The 26,372-nt window shown below is 37.6% G+C and overlaps 2 protein-coding genes across 2 annotated transcripts; one reads left to right on the top strand and one right to left on the bottom strand.

Annotated features, from left to right (window-relative positions):
- Window positions 1-5,420: 5,420 nt before the first annotated feature.
- On the bottom strand, window positions 5,421-7,994 carry LOC102390301 (olfactory receptor 2H2-like; the record flags this gene model as incomplete). Its single annotated transcript, XM_025263395.2, has 2 exons — window positions 7,088-7,994; window positions 5,421-5,449 (listed from the first exon to the last, which is right to left on the bottom strand). Coding segments are annotated over exons 1-2 (936 nt in total), but the record flags the coding sequence as incomplete, so codon positions are not given.
- A 16,583-nt stretch (window positions 7,995-24,577) lies between these two features.
- LOC102390636 (putative olfactory receptor 2B3) lies at window positions 24,578-25,519 on the top strand. Its single transcript, XM_006056126.4, has one exon. It carries the CDS (start codon window positions 24,578-24,580, stop codon window positions 25,517-25,519), a length of 942 nt encoding a protein of 313 aa, XP_006056188.4.
- Window positions 25,520-26,372: the final 853 nt, after the last annotated feature.

Raw genomic sequence — 26,372 nt, 5'->3', positions numbered from 1 at the left:
TGAAAATGATCCAAAATCTTGAAATAAAAATGGAATCACAGATAAATAGCCTGGAGGCAAGGATTGAGAATATGCAAGAAAGGTTTAACAAGGACCTAGAAGAAATAAAAAAGAGTCAATATATAATGAATAATGCAATAAAAGAGATCAAAAACACTCTGGGGGCAACAAGTAGTAGAATAACAGAGGCAGAAGATAGGATTAGTGAAATAGAAGATAGAATGGTAGAAACAAATGAATCAGAGAGGAAAAAAGAAAAACGAATTAAAAGAAATGAGGACAATCTCAGAGATCTCCAGGACATTATTAAACGCTCCAACATTCGAATCATAGCTGTCCCAGAAGAGGAAGACAAAAATAAAGACCATGAGAAAATACTGGAGGAGATAATAGTTGAAAATTCCCTAAAATGGGGAAGTAAATAATCACTCAAGTCCAAGAAACCCAGAGAGTCCCAAACAGGATAAACCCAAGGGGAAACACCTCAAGACACATTTAATCAAATTAACAAAGATCAAACACAAAGAACAAATATTAAAAGCAGCAAGGGAAAAACAACAAATAACACACAAGGATATTCCCATAAGGATAACAGCTGATCTTTCAATAGAAACTCTTCAGTCCATGAGGGAATGGCAAGACATACTTAAAGTGATGAAAGAAAATAACCTACAGCCCAGATTACTGTACCCAGCAAGGATCTCATTCAAATATGAAGGAGAAATCAAAAGCTTTACAGACAAGCAAAAGCTGAGAGAATTCGGCACCACCAAACCAGCTCTTCAACAAATGCTAAAGGATATTCTCTAGACAAGAGACACAAAAACGGTGTATAAACTTGAACCCAAAACAATAAAGTAAATGGCAATGGGATCATACTTATCAATAATTACCTTAAACATAAACGGGTTGAAAGCCCCAACCAAAAGACAAAGACTGGTTGAATGGATACAAAAACAAGACCCCTATATTTGTTGTCTACAAGAGACCCACCTCAAAACAGGGGATATGTACAGACTGAAAGTGAAGGGCTGGAAAAAATATTCCATGCAAATAGGGACCAAAAGAAAGCAGGAGTAGCAATACTCATATCAGATAAAATAGACTTTAAAACAAAGGCTATAAAAAGAGACAAAGAAGGACACTACATAATAATCAAAGGATCAATCCAAGAAGAAGATATAACAATTATAAATATATATGCACCCAACATAGGAGCACTGCAATATGTAAGACAAATACTAACAAGTATGAAAGGGGAAATTAACAATAGCACAATAATAGTGGGAGACTTTAATACCCCACTCGCACCTATGGATAGATCAAATAAACAGAAAATTAACAAAGAAACACAAACTTTAAATGATACAACAGTCCAGTTAGAACTAATTGATATCTATAGGACATTTCATCCCAAAACAATGAATTTCACATTTTTCTCAAGCACACATGGAACCTTCTCCAGGATAGACCACATCCTGGGCTATAAATCTAGCCTTGGTAAATTCAAAAAGACTGAAATCAGTCCAAGCATCTTTTCTGACCACAATGCAGTAAGATTAGATCTCAATTACAGGAGAAAAAAATATTTAAAATTCCAAAATATGGAGGCTGAACAACAGGATGCTGAATAACCAACAAATCACAGAAGAAATCAAAAAAGAAATCAAAATATGCATAGAAATGAATGAAAATGAAAACACAACAACCAAAACCTATGGGACACTGTAAAACCAGTGCTAAGGGGAAATTTCATAGCAATACAGGCATACCTCAAGAAACAAGAAAAAAGTCAAATAAATAACCTAACTCTACACCTAAAGCAACTGGAAAAGGAAGAAATGAAGAACCCCAGGGTTAGTAGAAGGAAAGAAATCTTAAAAATTAGGGCAGAAATAAATGCAAAAGAAACAAAGGAGACCATAGCAAAAATCAACAAAGCTAAAAGCTGGTTCTTTGAAAGGATAAATAAAATTGACAAACCATTAGCCAGACTCATCAAGAAACAAAGGGAGAAAAATCAAATCCGTAAAATTAGAAATGAAAATGGAGAGATCACAACAGACAACGCACAAATACAAAGGATCATAAGAGACTACTATCAGCAATTATATGCCAGTAAAATGGACAACGTGGAAGAAATGGACAAATTCTTAGAAAAGTACAACTTGCCAAAACTGAACCAGGAAGAAATAGAAAATCTTAACAGACCCATCACAAGCATGGAAATTGAAACTGTAATCAGAAATCTTCCAGGAAATAAAAGCCCAGGTCCAGATGGCTTCACAGCTGAATTCTACCAAAAATTTACAGAAGAGCTGACACCAATCCTACTCAAACTCTTCCAGAAAATTGCAGAGGAAGGTAAACTTCCAAACTCATTCTATGAGGCCACCATCACCCTAATACCAAAACCTGACAAAGATCCCACAAAAAAAGAAAACTACAGGCCAATATCACTGATGAACAGAGATGCAAAAATCCTTAATAAAATTCTAGCAATCAGAATCCAACAACACATTAAAAAGATCATACACCATGACCAAGTGGGCTTTATCCCAGGGATACAAGGATTCTTCAATATCTGCAAATCAATGTAATACACCACATTAACAAATTGAAAAATAAAAGCCATATGATTATCTCAATAGATGCAGAGAAAGACTTTGACAAAATTCAACATTCATTTATGATAAAAACTCTCCAGAAAGCAGGAATAGAAGGAACATACCTCAACATAATAAAAGCTATATATGACAAACCCACAGCAAACATTATCCTCAATGGTGAAAAATTGAAAGCATTTCCCCTAAAGTCAGGAACAAGACAAGGGTGCCCACTCTCACCACTACTATTCAACATAGTTCTGGAAGTTTTGGCCACAGCAATCAGAGCAGAAAAAGAAATAAAAGGAATCCAAATTGGAAAAGAAGAAGTAAAACTCTCACTGTTTGCAGATGACATGCGCCCCTACATAGAAAACCCTAAAGACTCCACCAGAAAATTACTAGAGCTAATCAATGAATATAGTAAAGTTGCAAGGTATAAAATCAACACACAGAAATCCCTTGCATTCCTATACACTAATAATGAGAAAATAGAAAGAGAAATTAAGGAAACAATTCCATTCACCATTGCAACGAAAAGAAAAAAATACTTAGGAATATATCTACCTAAAGAAACGAAAGACCTATATATAGAAAACGATAAAACACTGATGAAAGAAATCAAAGAGGACACTAATAGATGGACAAATATACCATGTTCATGGATTGGAAGAATCAATATAGTGAAAATGAGTATACTAGCCAAAACAATCTATAGATTCAATGGAATCCCTATCAAGCTACCAACGGTATTTTTCACAGAGCTAGAACAAATAAGTTCACAATTTGTATGGAAATACAAAAAACCTCGAATAGTCAAAGAAATCTTGAGAAAGAAGAATGGAACTGAGGAATCAACCTGCCTGATTTCAGGCTCTACTAAAAAGCCACAGTCATCAAGACAGTATGGTACTGGCACAAAGACAGAAATATAGATCAATGGAACAAAATAGAAAGCCCAGAGATAAATCCACCCACTTATGGATACCTTATCTTTGACAAAGGAGGCAAGAATATATAATGGAGAAAAGACAATCTCTTTAACAAGTGGTGCTTGGAAAACTGGTCAACCACTTGTAAAAGAATGAAACTAGAACACTTTCTAACACCATATACAAAAATAAACTTGAAATGAATTAAAGATATAAACATAAGACCAGAAACTATAAAACTCTTAGAGGAAAACATAGGCAAAACACACTCCAACATACATCACAGCAGGATCCTCTATGACCCACCTCCCAGAATATTGGAAATAAAAGCAAAAATAAACAAATGGGACCTAATTAAAATTAAAAGCTTCTGCACAACAAAGGAAACTATAAGCAAGGTGAAAAGACAGCCTTCAGAATGGGAGAAAATAATAGCAAATGAAGCAACTGACAAACAACTAATCTCAAAAATATATAAGCAACTCCTGCAGCTCAATTCCAGAAAAATAAACGACCCAATCAAAAAATGGGCTAAAGAACTAAATAGACATTTCTCCAAAGAAGACATACAGATGGCCAGCAAACACATGAAAAGATGCTCAACAACACTCATTATCAGAGAAATGCAAATCAAAACCACAATGAGGTACCATTTCACGCCAGTCAGAATGGCTGCGATCCAAAAGTCTACAAGCAATAAATGCTGCAGAGGATGTGGAGAAAAGGGAACCCTCTTACACTGTTGGTGGGAATGCAATCTAGTACAGCCACTATGGAGAACAGTGTGGAGATTCCTTAAAAAACTGGAAATAGAACTGCCATACGACCCAGCAATCCCACTGCTGGGCATACACACCAAGGAAACCAGAAGGGAAAGAGACACGTGTACCCCAATGTTCATTGCAGCACTATTTATAATAGCCAGGACATGGAAGCAACCTAGATGTCCATCAGCAGATGAATGAAAAAGAAAGCAGTGATATATATATACAATGGAGTATTACGCAGCCATGAAAAAGAATGTTTGAATCAGTTCTAAGGAGGTGGATGAAACTGGAGCCTATTATACAGAGTGAAGTAAGCCAGAAAGAAAAACACCAATACAGTATACTAACCCATATATATGGAATTTAGGAAGATGGTAATGACAACCCTGTATGTGAGACAGCAAAAGAGACACTGATGTATAGAACAGTCTTTTGGACTCTGTGGGGGGTGGGGAGGGATGATTTGGGAGAATGGAATTAAAACATGTATATCATATAAGAAATGAATTGCCAGTCCAGGTTCGATGCAGGATACAGGAAGCTTGGGGCTGGTGCACTGGGATGACCCAGAGGGATGGTATGGGGAGGGAGGAGGGAGGGGGGTTCAGGATGGGGAACACGTGTATACCCGTGGTGGATGCATGTTGATGTATGGCAGAACCAATACATTACTGTAAAGTAGAAATAATAATATAAATAAAAAATTAAAAAATATAAATAAATATCTCTGAGATGAATGAATAAGAATTGGATCTGATAAAAATTATGACAGAGACTCAGAATGAAGAAAAAAGAAGTCTATTCCCATAACTGATGGCTCATACTGAGAAACTTGGACACACCGTGTTGTAGAGCAGCAGCAGTACCATGAACAATAAGTACTGACCTCTGCTTGGCAAATACTTTTGCACTGGATTTCAATGTACATTCAGTTCAGTTCAGTTCAGTTGCTCAGTCGTGTCTGACTCTTTGCGACCCTATGAATTGCAGCACGCCAGGCCTCCCTGTCCATCACCAAATCCCAGAGTTCACCCAGACTCACGTCCATCGAGTCAGTGATGCCATCCAGCCATCTCATCCTCTGTCGTCCCCTTCTCCTCCTGCTCCCAATCCCTCCCAGCATCAGAGTCTTTTCCAATGAGTCAACTCTTCACATGAGGTGGCCAAAGTACTGGAGTTTCAGCTTTAGCATCATTCCTTCCAAAGAAATCCCAGGGCTGATCTCCTTCAGAATGGACTGGTTGGATCTCCTTGCAGTCCAAGGGATTCTCAAGAGTCTTCTCCAACACCACACTTCAAAAGCATCAATTCTTCGGCGCTCAGCCTTCTTCACAGTCCAACTCTCACATCCATACATGACCAAAGGAAAAACCATAGCCTTGACTAGACGAACCTTTGTTGGCAAGGTAATGTCTCTGTTTTTGAATATGCTATCTAGTTTGGTCATAACTTTCCTTCCAAGGAGTAAGCGTCTTTTAATTTCATGGCTACAGTCACCATCTGCAGTGATTTTCAAGCCCCCAAAAATAAAGTCTGACACTGTTTCCACTGTTTCCCCATCTATTTGCCATGAAGTGATGGGGCCAGATGCCATGATCTTCGTTTTCTGAATGTTGAGCTTTAAGCCAACTTTTTCACTCTCCACTTTCACCTTCATCAAGAGGCTTTTTAGTTCCTCTTCACTTTCTGCCATAAGGGTGGTGTCATCTGCATATCTGAGGTTATTGATATTTCTCCCTGCAATCTTGATTCCAGCTTGTGCTTCTTCCAGTCCAGCATTTCATGATGTACTCTGCATATAAGTTAAATAAGCAGGGTGACAATATGCAGCCTTGACGTACTCCTTTTCCTATTTGGAACCAGTCTGTTGTTCCATGTCCAGTTCTAACTGTTGCTTCCTGACCTGCATACAAATTTCTCAAGAGGCAGATCAGGTGGTCTGGTATTCCCATCTCTTTCAGAATTTTCCACAGTTTCTTGTGATCCACACAGTCAAAGGCTTTAGCATAGTCAGTGAAGCAGAAATAGATGTTTTTCTGGAACTCTTGCTTCTTCCATGATCCAGCGGATGTTGGCAATTTGATCTCTGGTTCCTCTGCCTTTTCTAAAACCAGCTTGAACATCAGGAAGGTCACGGTTCACATATTGCTGAAGCCTAACTTGGAGAATTTTGAGCATTACTTTACTAGCGTGTGAGATTAGTGCAATTGTGCGGTAGTTTGAGCATTCTTTGGCATTGCCTTTCTTTGGGATACATTCTAGGTACATTACACATAGACAAAGGACAGACTGAGGCAAGGAGGCGGAAGCAACTCAGAACCAAGAACCACTGATTAGATTTCCTGAATGTTTATTAAACAATCTCTGAAAATGTAAGGAGCCTTGTTGGGACTAGATGGTTAGATAAAAGTAGTGATTAGGTCTGGAGGAAAAAGGACCAAAGCAAAAAGAAATAAATGTAAAGGCACGAGACATTTTACTTGGTCTTTTATTTTGCAACCTTGTGTTTCTTCTGTTGCCCCAATTCAACTATATTATGTGCTCTTTAATATGACTAATAAATATATTCATTTCTACCACACACTGTGCCTAGATTAGCACCATGAAGCAAATAAGGATCTCAGCTTGAACAAAATGCAGCTCTTTACTACTTTAAGGTTGGGAGGTATATCTTCAGATTTTCAAAAGACCCAGAGAGAACAAGGTCATTCTCTCTTCTCAGGTTAAGCAAAAGTCCAACATTTTTAGTTATTCCAAATACTCCAGGTCCTCCTCCCTAGTCTTATTAGTGCCCCCTTTACATCCTTGTTCCTTAGAGTGTAGATAAGCAGGTTAAGAGTCGGGGTTACAACAGTGTAGAAAAGGGTGAGAAACTTGCCCTGTTCATGAGCATAGCGACTCTTGGGTTGAAGATAGACAGCTGTGACAATGCCATAGAAGAGGGACACTACAAGAAGATGAGAAGTGCAGGTGCCAAATGCTTTCTTCTTGCCTGAAGTTAATTTTATTCTCAGCACAGCTTTAGCAATAGCAACGTAAAAGGAAAGGATAATAATCAAGGGCACCACCAGGAGAATAATACTGGCTATGGACATCTGGATTTCATTAGAGATGGTATCTGCACTAGAGACTTGAATGAGGGCTGGAACTTCACACACAATGTCGTCCACCCTCTGGTGGGAGCAGAAGGGTAACTGGAGGGTAGCAGGAGACTGAATCAGAGACTGAATCAGGCCAGTGCCCCATGCTAGGATGGCCAGCTGCAGACAAAGTTTTGGGTGCATGAGAGTGGTATATTGCAGTGGATGACACACTGCCACACAGCGGTCCACAGCCATGATGACAAGAAGGATACATTCAGTGGCCCCAAGCCACAGGAAGACATAGAGTTGAATGGCACAGCCAGTGTAGCTGATGGTCTTCTCTGGACCCCAGAAATTAACCAACATTTGTGGAACACAGCTGCTGGTGAAACAGAGATCTAGCAGAGATAGGTTGGAAAGAAAGTAATACATCGGGCTGTGGAGTTTGGGATCCTTCAAGGAGATAAGAATTATGACCAAATTTCCTGTAATAGTCAAGCAATAAAAGATCAGAATCACCCAGAAAAGTGTCTTCTCCAAATATGGCTTGTCAGAGAAGCCCAGGAGGATGAAATCACTATGGCTGTCATAACAAATGGTGAACATAGCTTCTGGAGCAATTGTCTTTTTAGGCAATGGTTCAAAAGTAGTTGCTCAAAGGCCTGCACAGAGACAGTGAGAAAGGTAGTATGAATTATTTGATTACTTTCTACTCAAGGGCTCAAAGGTGAGATTTTTCCCTACTATATTTAAAAAAATACAAAATTTAGTAATCTGTTTTAATCATTCATACCGATAATTCATTTTCTTTATTTTTGTTTCCCACTTTGTTCATATTTTGTATCTGATTAGAACTTTATATTATAAATATTACATAAATACTGAACACCTTTTAGTCAAAATATCTTTGCTAAGTATTATGAAATTATTTTTATCCTTGTTCTCAAAGACTACACATTTATTATATTTACTACATAGATTTTTATATAAATTACTGTTCAATAACATTTTCTTTCTCTTTTTTCCTTTTGTTCTCATTTCTATGTTTTTGTATCTCAATTTGTCTGAATACCTTTCTCCCATACCTTAGTCTTCATTCCTCTCTCTTCATCCTCCCTTTCTCTTCTTCATTCCACCTTTCCACTATCTGTCTTGATTTTTGAGCTTGAATTATTCCTCAGACACTTTATGATATGTGATCTAAGGAAGTTGTTTAAACTTACTGTTCTTATTTATTTCTTTAGATTATCTTTTGAAAAATGGAGGGGAGGTGGAGGAATCATAGAACCTACTGATGCCTGTTGGAAAAACTGAATATGCAGACTTCCCTGGTCATCCAGTGGTTAAGACTCTGCCCTCCCAAGGCAGGACGTGGGTTCCATGCCTGGTCAGGGAACTAAGATCCCACATGCCATGTGTGGGATGTGGCCAAAAAAATAAACTAATGCGAAGACAGTTCCTGGCCCATAGTAACTGCTCAGTGTTTATTACGTATCATAATCCTGATGATGATACTTTTCAGTTGATCGTTGCAGCAGCAAAACATCAAAATATAGAAGCAAAGTTTTACAGAGTATAAGTTATATCATTTAGAAAAAAGAAATGTCATATATCTACATTTTCTCCCTTGAAAAGTAATTGGACCCACTTCTCATCACTTTAAATAATCTATCTTTATATTGCAGTACAGACATATCAGTTTTTAATATGCTTTTCTTCCCATAAAACCTGAGATTACAAAATAAATTTGAACTATGTACTATCTATTATTTATCTTTCCAGCAGATTAAGAAAAGATTTGGGGAAATATTCTTTCCACTCAATCACCGGTGGTATTTTCTTCACATGCTAAAGAAAGATGATGGCCTTTGTGCCTTTTCCTTCTTTCTCCCTTTTTCTGTTGTTAATTTTTAAAGATTCTGTACTCTCTTCCTTCACCTTCATGCTTTTCTGTTCCCTACCAGTTTTCCTATATGTGTAGCATAACAAAATCTGTCAGCTCTTCAACTTTAATACACTTAAAGCTTGATACACTTTTTACATTTCTAAGTATTTTCATTTACAATAAGCTTTTGCCAAGGGAGTCTCCCAACAAGACTTACAGAAGGAAAATAATCAAAGTTAAAGATTTGAAAAAGATTTTACAAGTCTATGTCTTTCAGTGACTCCCTTTAGCTGCCAGTCCTTCAAGAAATGTAAAATCTTGGACTCCATTCTGTTATCCAAATCAATGTTTGATAAAGTATTACTTATGCCAACATTTAAATAAATGTATTCCTTTTCCAAAACAGTTCCTTCCCTGGTGGCTTAAACGGTACAGAATCTGCCTGTAATGCAGGAGACTTGGGTTTGATCCCTGTGTTGGGAAGATGCCCTGGAAGAGGGCATAACAACCCACTTCAGTATTTTTGCCTAGAGAGTCCACATGAACAGAGCATCCAGGCATTTTTGCCATAAAGTGATGGGACCAGATGCCATGATCTTCGTTTTCTGAATGTTGAGCTTTAAGCCAACTTTTTCACTCTCCTCTTTCACTTTCATCAAGAAGCTTTTTAGTTCCTCTTCACTTTCTGCCATAAGGGTGGTGTCATCTGCATATCTGAGGTTATTGATATTTCTCCCTGCAATCTTGATTTCAGCTTGTGCTTCTTTCAGCCCAGCGTTTCTCGTGATGTACTCTACATATAAGTTAAATAAGCAGGGTGACAAGATACAGCCTTGTCGTCCTCCTTTTCCTATTTGGAACCAGTCTGTTGTTCCATATCCAGTTCTAACTGTTGCTTCCTGACCTGCATATAGATTTCTCAAGAGGCAGATCAGGTGGTCTGGTATTCCCATCTCTTTCAGAATTTTTCACAGTTTATTGTGATCCATGCAGCCAAAGGCTTTGGCATAGTCAATAAAACAGAAGTAGATGTTCTTCTGGAACTCTCTTGCTTTTTCGATGATTGCTATTACTAATAGTCTTACATGTTGTGGTTTGGCATACATATAGAAGGGAGCATTGGAGTACATCTAGCCTTTGAAAGATGTGAGAGTAATGATACTTAGATACTATCATCAACATTGCTGGCTTTCATTCACTATCTTGGAAGCCTTAAAAAAAAAAACAAAAAAAAACAGAGTAGTATGCTCCAGTCAGTCAGCCAATTACCAGCCTAAGGCTATGGTTCTCAAACTCTTAAAATGCAGATTTCTGGGCCCCACATCCAGAGATTATGATTCTTTAAGTTTGGGGCAAGGCACAAGAATTGGCATTTCTAATAAAGCCCTAGTTGATGATAATGAGGCAGGCCCAGGGAGCAACTTTGAGAACCAATAACTAGGGAAAGCTATAAAAGCAAGTAAACTTCCATGGAAGCACTTAAAGAGATTTTCATACCTTACATAGGAAAGACTGTTGAAAATCAGACCCAGGACTTGGTTATAAGACTGACAGGACTGCAAAGAAGAAAAAATGCATATCTCAACAGACTGTTTATATTAAAGTCAGGACCCTGAAAGGGATGAAGCCATACTTTTACACCTAAGATGGTGGATATGTGTACAATTGCACCTCAAAAACATGAACTTCTTTTCAGATTTCTCTGAACCTCTAAAACTGACAAAAGCAGTCTTTTCCCTCTTGTTAGAGGAGAGAAAACTCCACTTGCCAGAGATCATGTAAACTTGTTCCTTGCAAGATGCTTCAGACCTTTTCACAATCTCTCATTGTCCTTACTCAACAACTCCAGAGCAATAACTATGATCCTAACTATAAGAGAAAATAGAGTATTCTAAAATCTGTTGTACCTGGCTAACATGTACTATCAGTAACCTCTCTTAGAGGAGAAACAGAATACAAATCTGGGTATGGAAAAGTTTATAGACATTAGAACACTTTTGTAGTACTTAGGAATTCAACTTCTTGAAAGGAATGCTAGATTCAGTCTGAACATATTAATACTTCAGGGATATAGTATAAAACTTTTACAGATTTATATGTTCATTGGTAGGACTGATGTTGAAGCTGAAACTCCAATACTTTGGCCACTTCTTCTCACCTTATGAGAAGAGCTGACTCATTTGAAAAGACCCTGACGTTTGGAAAGATTGAGGTCAGGAGGAGAAGGGGATGACAGACGATGAGATGGTTGGTGGCATCACCTATTCAATGGACATGGGTTTGGGTGGACTCCAGGAGTTGGTGATGGACAGGGAGGCCTGGTGTGCTGCAGTTCATGGGGTTGCAAAGAGTCAGACACGATTGAGTGACTGAACTGAACCGATGTACAGTGAATATGATAGCATTACTGCAGTTGCCTTGACAGAATAATAAAATGTAACACGGATCAGAGTTAGGAATGTTAGAGTGAATTTATGATGTACCAACAGAGAATCTATCATCTAACCACACTCCTGTGATGTCACAGAGGACACACTCTATTAAGTGACTAGAGAATGTACTCGTAAAGGGGCAAAGTATTTTTGGGAAGCAAATGTCCTTTGCAGACCAAGGTTAACAATAGGAGATGTTTTCAAGAAACTGAGATCCTTGCTAAGAATGTGAATGATAAAATTTCAAATAAGCAGAGGCAAAATGGCAGCTCTTCAATACCTGAATCCAGCTACAATTAACAGAATGGACAGTGGGCTGGCTCAGCAGTGAGAGAAACTTAATACACAAATATTTATGGTGATGGCTAATAGATTATAATTTTCCTATGGTTGAGACATATGTAGAGACAATTACAAAGTTGCTGGAGTAGATACGTCAAAAACATTGAGTTGGTGAAATGGAAATGGGAACGGCAATAAAAATAGTGATCCTTCACCCAGGTCATATCTAGTCTGTTCTCAGACCTAGATTCCATTAATTAAAGGTCCCTTGAAATGCCACTTCAAAAATATACAATAAATATTCTACTTAACATTTCTCCAATGCACTCTAAGGCTTCCCTTGTTGCTCAGCTGGTAAAGAATCCACCTGCAATGCAGGAGACATGGGTTTGATCCCTGGGTTGAGAAGATCCCCTGGAGAGGGGAAAGGATACCCACTCCAGTATACTGGCCTGGAGAATTCCATGGACTGTATAGTTCATGGGGTCTCAAAGAGTCAGACACAACTGAGCGACTTTCACTTTCACTTTTCTAGTGCAACCTATGGCCATTTACCAAATTAACTGAACAAGGGGAAAGACAAGTACTGAGACCAAAGTGTGAGGGCCATCCAATATCGAGTCTTATTTGATGCAGGACACTCAAAATGTCATAATGACCCCCAATGATAGCAAAGGCTTAGAGGCATAGGAGATAATTGGAGTCTTGGCCTAAATTCAGTTTACAATTAGTCCAGAAGGCTTGTGGACTTGTTCCATAGTATTTAATGGTCTCTGAATGCATAATGAGGACAGATATATTTAGCCAATGGAAGAATTCTCTTATTGATGCCCTAATGGGATAAAAGCCAAGGGAAAATCCATAGGCCTGCCTTTCATTAGCCAAGATCATAAGCAATACTGTGTCCTGAATAAAATGCGTGGATTAGTTCAGACTTTGAACCAGAAGATGGAGAATAAATTGATAATGGCTCCCATCTACTTAGTACCAGAGGTACTAAGGCACATGAAAGTGCATAACCTTAAACCTAACAAATGGTTGCCCCATTTGCAGCTGTGTGTCTGTTGTAGAATCTTAACAAGAAAAGATTAATATAGGCTCTAGCATATGGTTGATCTATTAAGTGTATCATTTTCAATCCCCATCAGTACAGAGAATTAAAAGCAATTCACACTTATGTGAGGACAATAGGACATAGTCACTGCCCCACCTTGGATCTAAATCAACTCTCCCTTTTCTAACAAAATACAGTCTGCAAAAATCTTGACTGTCCTGATATGTCACAGAACATAATTATTCCACAAGATTGATGGCAGCATCCTAATCAGATCCACGTGAAAGTGAAAGCTGCTCAGTCGTGTCCAACTCTTTGTTTACACAGTCCATGGAATTCTTCTGGCCAGAACACTGGAGTGGGTAGCTTATCCCTTGCCCAGCGGATCTTTCCAATTCAGGGATCAAACTGGGGTCTCTTCTATTGCAGGTGGATTCTCATCAACTGAACTGTCAGGGAAGCCTTATATCAGATCTAAAGAGCAAGAAATTGCAAGAAGTCTGATATACTATGGCATGCATGTCAAAGGGTGGAAGATAAACCTTACAAAGATTTAGGGCCCTCCACATTAAGTGAAGTTTCAGAAGTTCAATTATCTTAGGTGTGCTTGTACATTCTCTCTAATATTAAGAAAAACGTATTTCATTTTTGCTACTTAATACAAAAAGGCTCAGTATTTGATGGAATCCAGTGGATTTGGAGGCAGCACATGCCACATGGGATATTCTGCTATAAGCTATCAGGTGACTGAGAAGGCTATAAGTTATAAATGGAGCTAAGAGCAAGAGAGAAATTTCTAGCAGGTAGAAGCAGTGGTGAAAGCTATCATGTTGCTTGAAACATGTAACAAAATATATTTGTGGTGCTAGTAGTATCTGTAATAGGTAAGCACTTTTCATATGGCATCTCTGAAAGCCAAAAAAAAAATGAGTGGCATACAGACTTTTAGAGTCTTGGACCAGGGAAATGCCTCACACAAGAGAAAATTAGATGTATTCGGTTGGTGTAAAAGTAATTGCTGTTTTGCATTGTTGAACTCTGTTGTTTGATATTGAAATACATTCTTAAATAAATGTGGTTATGTTATACATCATTTTAATTGGCATTTCTCACTTTATGATTTTTGCTAATGACATTACTTGCTATTTACTTTATATTTATTTTACACTGTAGAAATGATGTTAGACAAAAAGCAAATTTGAGCAATTCATTTTATTCAAGTTCAAAATGGGTTGTAAGTGGTGGAGACAACTCACAACACCAACCCATTTGGCCCAGGAACTTCTAAAAAACGTACAGTGCAGTGCTGGTTCAAGAAGTTTTGCAAAGGAGACGAGAGCTTTGGGGATGAGGAGCAAAGTGACTGGCCATCAGAAGTTGACAACAACCAATTGAGAGCAATCATCAAAGCTGATCCTCTTACAACTACATGAAAAGCTGCCCAAGAACTCAATGTCGACCATTCTGTGGTCATTTGGCATTTGAAGAAAATAGGAAATGTGAAAAAGCTCGATAAGTGGGTGCCTCGTGAGCTGACTGCAAATCAAAAAAAAAAAAAAAAACACATCGTTTTGAAGTGTCATCTTCTCTTATTCTACACAACAACATACTGTTTCTCAATCAGATTGTTATGTGCAACAAAAAATGGATTTTATATGACAATGGACGATGACCAGCTGTTGGTTGTACTGAGAAGAAGCTCCAAAGCACTTCCCAAAGCCAAATTTGCATCACACACACACACACACAAAGGCCATGATCACTGTTTGGTGGTCTGCTGCTGGTCTAATCCACTGCTATAGCTTTCTGAATCCCAGTGAAACTATTACATCTGAGAAACATGCTCAGCAAATTGATGAGAGGCACCAAAACTGTAATGCCTGCAGCCAGCATTGATCAACAAAAGAGGCCCAACTCTTCTCCAAGACAATGTCTGATTGCATGTCACACAACCAACACTTCAAAAGTTGAAGGAATTGGGCTACAAAGTTTTGCCTCATTTGCCATAACTACCTGACCTCTCGCCAATCGACTAACACTTCCTCAAGATTTTGACAACCTTTTGCAAGGAAACCACTGTCACAACCATCAGGAGACAGAAAATGATTTCCAAGAGTACACTGAAACCTGAAACACAGATTTTTATGCTACAGAAATAAACAGACTTGGACTTCCTGATAGCTCAGTTGGTAAAGAATCTGCCTGCAATGCAGGACACCCTGTTTGATTCTTGGGTTGGGAAAATCCACTGGAGACAGGATAGGCTACCCATTCCAGTATTGTTGGGCTTCCCTTGTGGTTCAGCTGGTAAAGAATCCGCCTGCAATGCAGGAGACCTGGGTTCAATCCCTCGGTTGGAAAGATCCCCTGGAGAAGGGAAAGGCTACTCACTCCAGTATTCTGGCCTGGAGAATTCCAGTGACTGGGTCGCAAAGAGTCGAACACGACTGAGCTACTTTCACTTTCACTAAACAGACTTATTTCTCGTTGGCAAGAATGCGTTGATTGTAATGGCTCCTATTTTGATTAATGAAGATATGTTTAAGCCTGGTTATAATGCTTTAAAAATATTTACATTCCGAAACCGTAATTGCTTTTGCACTAACCTAATACTTTCAAATTCCAGTACTCTGGCCACCTAATGTGAAGAGTTGACTCATTGGAAAAGACTCTGATGCTGGGAGGGATTGGGGGCAGAGGGAAAAGGGGACAACAGAGGATGAGATGGCTGGATGGCACCACAGACTCGATGGACGTGAGTTTGAGTAAACTCCGGGAATTGGTGATGGACGGGGAGGCCTGGCGTGCTGCGATTCATTGGGTCGCAAAGAGTCAGACACGACTTCACGACTGAAATGAACTGAACTGAACTGAACTGTAATGGATACTTTCAAAGCTCCTATTCTGATGTAGTATAGACATCAAGTGATTATGCAACTGGGGCTTCCTATTAAGTTTGATATTGTCAGATCCACCATTGCATAAGGTTGGATTCATGCAGTAAAAGTTCAACATACAACTGGAAACCAAACATTTGGATCCGACCAGAGCATGTCCAGAGGACATAAATTACATGAACTAATAGCACAGATACTTATCACCTACCTCTGTTATCAGTGCTGCACTCTTAAACTATACTTATGACCTCATGAGGATCCCCAAATGACCAGATATTGGAGCAAAAAAAAAAATTCAGGACTTATGGCACAATTGCATTCATCTCACACTCTGGCAAAGTAATGCTCAAAATTCTCCAAGCCAACTTTCAACAGTATATGAACCATGAACTTCCAGATGTTCATGCTGGATTTAGAAAAGTTTGATTTAGGACATCAAATTGCCAACATCCATTGGATCATCAAAAAAGCAAGAGAGTTCCAGAATAATATTTTTTCTGCTTTATTGACTATGCCAAAGCCTTTGAATGTGTCGATCACAACAAACCGTGGAAAATTCTTAAAGAGATGGGAATACCAGACCACCTGACCTGCCTCCTGAGAATACTGTATGCAGGTCAAGAAGCAACAGTTAGAACCAGACATAGAACAATGAGCTGGTTCCAAATTGGGAAAGGAGTATAACAGACTGTATATTGTCACCCTATTTATTTAATTTATATGCAGAATACATCATGCAAACTGCTGGGCTGGATAAATCACAAGCCAGAATCATAACTGCTGGGACAAATAGTAATAATCACAGATATGAAGATGATACCACCCTTATGGCAGAAAGTGAAGAGGAACTAAAGAGCCTCTTGTTGAAAATGAAAGAGAAGCGTGAAAAAGCTGGTTTAAAACTCAACATTGAAAAAACAAAGACTGTGACATCCAGTCCCATTACTTCATGGCAAATAGATGGGGAAACAATGGAAACAGTGAGAGACTTATTTTCTTGGGCTCCAAAATCACTGCAGATGGTGACTGCAGCCATGAAATTAAAAGATGCTTGCTCCTTGAAAGAAAATCTATGACAGAGCTAGACAACATATTAAGAAGCAGAGACATTACTTTGCCAACAGAGGTCTGTCTAATCAAAGCATTGGTTTTTCCAGTAGTCTTGTATGGATGTGAGAGTTGGACTGTAAAGAAAGCTGAGCACAGAATTGATGCTTTTGAACTGTGGTGTTGGAGAAGACTCTTGAGAGTCCCTGGGACTGCAAGAAAATCAAAGCAGTCAATCCTAAAGGAAATTCATTGGAATATTCATTGGAAGGACTGATGCTGAAGCTGAAACTCCAATATTTTGGCCACCTGATGCGAAGAACTGACTCTTTGGTAAAGACCCTGATGATGGGAAAGGGCAGGAGGAGAAGGGGACGATAGAGGATGAGATGGTTGGATGGCATCATTGATTCACTGGACATGAGTTTGACCAAGCTCTGGGAGTTGGTGAAGTACAGTGAAGCCTGGTGTGCTGCAGTCCATGGGGTCACAAAGAGTCAGACACAACTGAGAGACTGAACTGAACAATAGGGACAAGTGTTAAGAAGTGTAATAAGTTAGAAAATGATTATATTCTACACAGATGATTTTATAATTTATAAAAAATGCCTTATACAAAAGAGACACAATTGAAAACAAATACATCAAACTACTAGCATAAGATGTTCTTTAATATTATATCTATGCTTATTCTCAGTTCAATTTCATCATACCATCTTAGGTGAGCACATATCAAGTTATAAATCAACTTATTTTCAAAAACTGTTGCTGTTCCAATTCCATACATTTCTACTACAGTTGACCCTTGAACAATGCAAGAGTTAGGAGTGCTGACTCCACACTCAGTCAAAAATCCATGACTTTTAACTTGCCTAACTTAAGTGCTACTAGCCTATTGTTGACTTATTGATAATACAAACAGTTTATTAACACCTGTTATATGTATTCTGTAATGTATTCTTTACGACAGAGGAAGCTAGAGAAAAGAAAATGATAAAAGAAAAAGCATAAGGAAGAGAAAATACATTTACAGTATGTACTGTATATATCGATACCATAAGTTTACATCCTCTGTTTACAAGATGAATCATCTATCAGCACCTGCATTAATATTGCCTTATATGATACAAAACACTGTATACATGTATTGCTAGAAATCAAAAAATAAAAAAACAATTCAAAAAATAAATTCATATTTATTTAAAGGTATAATGACATAAATTGATAAAAAAGGAGCTAGATAATTACTTTATGTTTTATAAATAAATAAATAACATATAATTGCTTCACAGTAGCCTACCTTATACACTAATAAGTGAATCATTATAAAATGTTTATGGTATATGTTATACAGTCATAGTCATAATACAGCATTGAGAATACTGTTGTTTTTTTTAAAAAACTACTTACCTGTGATGATAAGCTGAAACATAGTTTCTTTAACTGTGAAAGAGAGAAAAAAGTATACTGTATGATAATGTAATTCTTTGAAAGCAAAGTTACAAGCAATAAAAAAACTAAATTATTAATTTTTTATTAAGTATCACTCATGCCTATATGAGGATATGCTATCCTCTTCCACACAAATCTTACACGTGATGCTCTATACATATATTTTTATATATTTATTGAAAAAAATATGTGTAAAAGTGGATTTTGCAGCTCATGCCCATGTTCTTCACAGAGCTAGAACAAATAATTTCACAATTTGTATGGAAATACAAAAAACCTCGAATAGCCAAAGCCATCTTGAGAAAGAAGAATGGAACTGGAGGAATCAACCTGCCTGACTTCAGGCTCTACTACAAAGCCACAGTTATCAAGACAGTATGGTACTGGCACAAAGACAGAAATATAGATGAATGGAACAAAATAGAAAGCCCAGAGATAAATCCACGCACATATGGACACCTTATCTTTGACAAAGGAGGCAAGAACATACAATGGATTAAAGACAATCTCTTTAACAAGTGGTGCTGGGAAATCTGGTCAACCATTTGTAAAAGAATGAAACTAGAACACTTTCTAACACCATACACAAAAATAAACTCAAAATGGATTAAAGATCTCAACGTAAGACCAGAAACTATAAAACTCCTAGAGGAGAACATAGGCAAAACACTCTCTGACATACATCACAGCAGGATCCTCTATGACCCACCTCCCAGAATATTGGAAATAAAAGCAAAAATAAACAAATGGGACCTAATTAACCTTAAAAGCTTCTGCACATCAAAGGAAACTATTAGCAAGGTGAAAAGACAGCCTTCAGAATGGGAGAAAATAATAGCAAATGAAGCAACTGACAAACAACTAATCTCAAAAATATACAAGCAACTCCTACAGCTCAACTCCAGAAAAATAAATGACCCAATCAAAAAATGGGTCAAAGAACTAAATAGACATTTCTCCAAAGAAGACATACAGATGGCTAACAAACACATGAAAAGATGCTCAACATCACTCATTATCAGAGAAATGCAAATCAAAACCACTATGAGGTACCATTTCACACCAGTCAGAATGGCTGCGATCCAAAAGTCTACAAGGAATAAATTCTGGAGAGGGTGTGGAGAAAAGGGAACCCTCTTACACTGTTGGTGGGAATGCAAACTAGTACAGCCACTATGGAGAACAGTGTGGAGATTCCTTAAAAAACTGGGAATAGAACTGCCTTATGATCCAGCAATCCCACTGCTGGGCATACACACTGAGGAAACCAGAAGGGAAAGAGACACGTGTACCCCAATGTTCATCGCAGCACTGTTTATAATAGCCAGGACATGGAAGCAACCTAGATGTCCATCAGCAGATGAATGGATAAGAAAGCAGTGGTACATATACACAATGGAGTATTACTCAGCCATTAAAAAGAATACATTTGAATCAGTTCTAATGAGGTGGATGCAACTGGAGCCTATTATACAGAGTGAAGTAAGCCAGAAAGGGAAACACCAATACAGTATTCTAACGCATATATATGGAATTTAGAAAGATGGTAGCAATAACCCTGTATATGAGACAGCAAAAGAGACACTGATGTATAGAACAGTCTTATGGACTCTGTGGGAGAGGGAGAGGGTGGGAAGATTTGGGAGAATGGCATTGAAACATGTAAAATATCATGTATGAAAAGAGTTGCCAGTCCAGGTTCGATGCACGATACTGGATGCTTGGGGCTGGTGCACTGGGACGACCCAGAGGGATGGTGTGGGGAGGGAGGAGGGTGGAGGGTTCAGGATGGGGAACACATGTATACCTGTGGCGGATTCATTTTGATATTTGGCAAAACGAATACAATTATATAAAGTTTAAAAATAAAATAAAATTAAAAAAAGAAAAAATATGTGTAAAAGTGGATTTTGCAGCTCATGCCCATGTTGTTGGAGAGTCAGCTGTAATTCTGCTCCAGTGAATTCATGCTAATCCTAAATTTATGTGTTAATTTTTATGTTGGAACTTTGTATGATATAGTTTTTTTAACGTGGAGCTCTCTAGCAGGTTTCGACCAAACACATTCATCACAAAACCAATAACAATAGAAATACTATTATCCCATGTACACCATCTGTGGTCTCAGTATTTGACCCTGAGACTATTTAAAAGAATGGATTAAAAGTTCATGTAGTCTTGTATTTTTCTGATTAAACAATCCCAAGCTTATTTTTCATGAGTACTATTATGCTTCATGATTGGTATTTTCAATCTAGTTTTTAATATGTGTGAACCACCTATGGGCCAGTATTATGCTACCTGTACAGGTGAGAATAGAGTTCACATAGTTTCACTCTGGACACAATGACCAATTAAGCCTGAGGGACTCTGGAATCCCTAGGGCTAAAAGAGCACAGAGCTTAGTATGAATGGTAAGCCCTTCAGTTAAAGGCTAAACTCTCTCTCCATGACTCTGTCAGTGTTGCTGGTATTTATAAAATCAGCTTCTCATTTTATTAGGAATTTGGTGAGAAGAGCCAGGCTCAATCAAAAACACCTAAATGACTGAAGACTCTATATCTAATATAATTTTACCTCAACATGTGAACTTTTCTCATATGTTTTTGAAGCAGTCCAATTATGTGTTAATTACATTCTCAGTCTGTGGGAAAAATATAGCTGAATAAGAAATTCACAAGAGGTGAAATGTCAGAAAGTCACTGCATTTTTCATCTTGTCTTTAGACTAAACTTCCTTCAAAACATGGAACAAAGAATGGGGTAGACATCTTTTCAACACAAGAAAAAAAGAAAAGGTGAGTGATGTCTACTGAAGAGAATTATGTTACTGCCATTGAGTGGGAAAGATCTCTCAAGATCATTTCATATACTTCCCTGCCTTTAGGTTGCTTCACATTAAATGACCAGAGTTCAATTTGCTTCCTGGGAATCTTGAAATAAAGGTTAAATATTTTCAGTGGCTCCAAAAATACTTGCTATCATTTCACTCCTTTGAATGAATGTTTGCCCATTATATTGTCATACAAAAAAAAAAAAAGAGTCAGCAGGATTTTTAAGCCAAAAAAATAAATAAAATTAGGAGTATTTCAGGATTCTTTTAATTAGTAGAGTATATAGAAATGGGAGAAGTGTTATGATAACAGTGGGATGAAAATATCCTTTTCAAAGGGCAAGTTCATCTTTCTGATAATGTAAAAAGGGAACTAAAGAATGAGCTGACATTAGTGTCATACAAAATGTGGGGAAGAGTACCGAGTACAAGATGTGAAAAAGAGAAATAGGAAAAAAAGCAGCTGATGAGTAAAGCATTTTTATCTCTCATGCCCAAAGGCAACTCAATGCCTCCTACTAAACGTTGACTTGACTATCATTTAAATGGAAACGATGTTCTCATTATTACACTAGAAACAGAGAAAAAATGACTTGTACATTTAATCATTTCATACTATAATACTATAAAATTATAATAAGTTTTGGTTCCACCAATAGTAATTTGGTTGTCTGTTTTTTCATACACATGAAAAGTGGAGATAATGATATATTATTTCTATTAAAACTTACTGATAATGATTAATGCTTTTGATGCTATTAGTGATAATAGTTCACATTCACTAAATGCTTACTATGTTCCAGAGCTGTCCTAAGTTCAGATGTGTAGGCATTGCTGTGTTAGATATACAATAACCCTCATTATCAATATAGAATCTTTGAATTTTGACCACAAGGATATTCACCAATTTGCCCAGAACCATATTCAGACAGTAAAGAATCTGCCTGCAATGGCAGAGACCTGGGTTTGATCCCTGAGTTGGGAAGATGCCCTGGAGAAGGGAATGGCTACCCACTCCAGTATTCTTGCCTGGAGAATCCCATGGACAGAGGAGCCTGGTAGGCTACAGTCCATGGGGTCACAAAGAGTGGGACTCAACTGAACAACTAACACTTTCACTTTCGCTTACACAGATCAGATATAAAATGTTGGGAGATTCTAGCTACAGAGGCAATGTTCTGAAAAGCTAACTTTTAAGGTGTTTTTTTTAAAATATTACCTAGTGAGTAGACGTAGTATTTCCCTGTTTGATTTTTATTTATTGGTGAAAAAGTTGCACATCTTTTCTAATTTCACCTTTGCGTCATATTTTTTCTTCTCCAACATGTTTATTTATATCCATTGCTCTTTTTTACTAGAGTTTTAGTCTTTTCTCATGATTATTAGGTACCATTTTTGCCATAAACACTGCACATTTTTCATCTTGCATTTATCCTTTATCACTGCATGAACTTATTCATGTGAAAATTTAAATGTACATACAAATAAGTCAAGTCTTACATCCTTTTCTATTTTTCAACTGAAAGTGTATTATTGGTATTTACTAAGTAACAATGTATCTGCAGCTAAAAAGCCAAAATTAAAACTACATCTAATGGAAAGAACTACAGATCTTAGCACCATTTCTATTCATTCTTATGTAGGCATCCCATGCTAAAGTTATCGTTTATATATCAGTGTTACTAACTTGGGGGGGAAGTATTCCATTCTGGTATAAAATATGTCAATTCTTCTTATTTTATCTTCTTTTTTTTAAATTATTTTATTGAAGTATGATTAATTTTTAACGTGTTAATTTATGTGGTACAGCAAAGAGATTTAATTATATATATACATATATATTCTTTTTTTATTTTATTTTTTAACTTAACAATAATGTATTGGTTTTGCCATATATCAAAATGAATCTGCCACAGGTATACATGTGTTCCCCATCCTGAACCCTCCTCCCTCTTCCCTCCCCATACTATCCCTCTGGGTCGTCCCAGTGCACCAGCCCTAAGCATCCAGTATAGTGCATTGAACCTGGACTGGTGACTCGTTTCATATATGATATTATATATGTTTCAATGCCATTCTCCCAAATCATCCCACCCTCTCCCTCTCCCACAGAGTCCATAAGACTGTTCTATACATCAGTGTCTCTTTTGCTGTCTCGTATACAGGGTTATTGTTACCTTAAGTCAATCTAGCAGCACTATCTATTTTTATGCTTGTAAATTCAAATGGGATAGGTCTAACCAATGACAATTTAAACTCACAAAGTAGGCTGAAGGACTTTAGGTGCCCTTGGGTTATATAACTAAATAACTGATAACTTCCACAGACTGAAGAAAATCAACTTTCTTTGAGTTTTCATTCCTTGATTCCATTGACTACCACTGTTGTGGCTTCCTTTTGTGCTTTCTCTATATTTAGGTGGAATTAAGGTATATATAAAAAAGAGAATGGCCTTTAAATCCTGGTTTTGAGTCTTGGCTTCAAGATTACAGAGTGTGCAAATTATTTATTCTCAATGAGTCACAGTAGCAGTAAAAGGTAGGTCATATCTATTATTAGGGTTTTGGTGAGAATTAGAATTCTTTCGGTCTCTAACCAATGCCTATCACATGGTAGCAAGTCAACAATTAGCTTATGCATTTTACAATTTTCATCAAGGTATTTGAAGATGCCGGGAGATGTCAACTCTGAATATCATTATAAATCACAAGTTAACCATAATTTTTTTTTTACCATGAATCAAAGCATCTCATACTCATGATAGCTCTTTGTGGGAATAGATGTTGATATATGTCATTTAAGAGAGGCAGCTCAAAATATACCAAGAAAATACTACTAAAACAAGTATAATTTCTTTAGATCAAGTTCAGATTTACATGATACTCTTATAAACTCTATATTACTCAGCATTTTGAGATTGAATTAAAAATTATTCAATTAAAACAGCTTTTATTCTTAAAATACTTATTAAGGTAAGTTAGAAGTTAAGAAAAGGAAGAAGAATTGAATGATTGAGCACATGTAACTGTCCATGTTTTACAATACAAGTTCATATTTTTGGCATTTAAATGTGATGATTTGCTTCATAAAGTCAAACATAAATATAAAAATAGAAGACTTGTTTTATAACCATATGATACATATATTATATTTCACAGGATACTATTTAATTGACTATATATTTGGCATTGAATGATTCACTATAATTATCCTAAATTCAGTCCTGTTACAATAAGAGTAGTCAATAATGATATATTGACCACTTTCCTATTTTATATTTTTTAGGAATGAAAAATAAGTGCATCATCATGAATTGGGCAAATGAGAGCTCCCTGAAAGAATTTGTACTACTTGGCTTTTCAGACAAGCCCTGGCTGCAAAAGCCCCTTTTTGTGTTACTATTAATATCATACACAACCACCATCTTTGGCAATGTGTCCATCATGATGGTGTGCATTCTGGATCCCAAGCTTCACACCCCCATGTATTGCTTTCTTACTAATCTGTCCATCTTAGATCTCTGTTACACCACAAGCACAGTCCCTCATATACTGACGAATATTTCTCACAACAAGAAGACCATCAGCTATGCTGGCTGTGTGGCCCAGCTCATCACCTTCCTGGCCCTGGGTGCTACTGAGTGTCTCCTCCTTGCTGTTATGTCCTTTGACAGGTATGTGGCGATTTGCAGACCCCTCCACTATGTTGTCATCATGAACCCTTGGTTCTGCTTGAGGATGATAGCCTTCTCCTGGTTCACTGGCTTCAGCAACTCAGTGCTGCAGTCCTCCTTGACCCTTAACATGCCACGGTGTGGTCATCAAGAAGTGGACCACTTTTTCTGTGAGGTTCCTGCCCTTCTCAAGTTGTCCTGTGCTGACACAAAGCCTATTGTTGCTGAGCTTTTTTTCTTCAGTGTGTTAATTCTGCTAATTCCAGTGACATTGATCCTCATCTCCTATGGCTTCATAGCTCAAGCAGTATTGAGAATCAAATCAGCAGAAGGACGACGGAAAGCTTTTGGGACGTGTGGGTCTCACATGGTTGTAGTCTCTCTCTTTTTTGGAACAAGCATATACATGTATCTACAACCGCCTTCTTCCACCTCTAAGGACTGGGGGAAAATCGTTTCCCTCTTCTATGGGATATTCACACCCATGTTGAACCCCCTCATCTATAGCCTTAGAAATAAAGATATGAAGGAGGCCTTTAAGAGGCTGATGCTATTAACATTTTACTATAAGAAGTAAGAAGTGTTCCATCATGATGAGAATCTTCAAGTCTCATTTTCTCTTGAAAATAGTAATAATGTTTAAACTGATTTTCTATTTTTCAGGATCTTACTAGTTTATGGAATTAGGCCAACAGTTAGAAAAGTCTTCCTTGCTTCAGGAAGTAATGCTTGGACCATAAATATATTTTTCTAAATTAAAAATTCCTTTGCTTTCTATAAGGTTCCTCAGTGTACTTTGTTTTTGAGGCCAAGTCATGCTAATCCCCTCCTGTCAATGCCTGACTATTCAGAACACTTGGATGGTTTACCTTCCCACTTATATACTATATGTTAGAGAACTATCTTGTCTATCACCTTGGTTAGGGATTTCCACGTCTTTCTGACTAAATAACCAGCAGTCATAAGCAAGAAATTTTCCCATTGCACACAAGTTCTCATATGCACTCTTCAGAAATGTTCCAAGGATGTAGTCTGTCTCAAATCTAGTAATAGCTGGCTTTAAACCAGCTAAGTGTGTGCATCTCATCCTAGAAACTAGACACATCGGTTGAACTTTTAAATATTTCTTTTTCACTGTGCTGGGTCTTCGTTGCTACACACAGGCGTTCTCTAGTTGCAGCGAGCAGTGCCTACACTGCCATTACGATGAGAGGGCTTCTCACTGCAGTGGCTTCTCTTGTTGCAGAGCACAAGTTTTGGGCACATGGGCTTCAGTAGTTGTGGCACACAGGCTTAGTTGCTCTGTGGCATATGGGATCTTCCCAGGTCAGGGATCAAACCAGTGTCCCTTGCATTGTGAGGTGGGCACTGAGCCATCAAGGAAGCCCTCAGTTGAATTTTATTTCCAACCCTCTTTTTAATTCATTCCT

This window comes from Bubalus bubalis, chromosome 2, assembly GCF_019923935.1.
Source record: "Bubalus bubalis isolate 160015118507 breed Murrah chromosome 2, NDDB_SH_1, whole genome shotgun sequence".
Classification (NCBI taxonomy): Eukaryota; Metazoa; Chordata; class Mammalia; order Artiodactyla; family Bovidae; genus Bubalus; species Bubalus bubalis.
The sequence above is the reverse complement of the archived record's forward strand: the minus strand, read 5'-3'. Positions and strand labels throughout refer to the sequence as shown.

What these genes read in the sequence shown, in the direction of transcription:
- LOC102390636 (XM_006056126.4), top strand. Translation starts at nt 24,578, where the DNA reads ATGAATTGGGCAAATGAGAGCTCCCTGAAAGAATTTGTACTACTTGGC.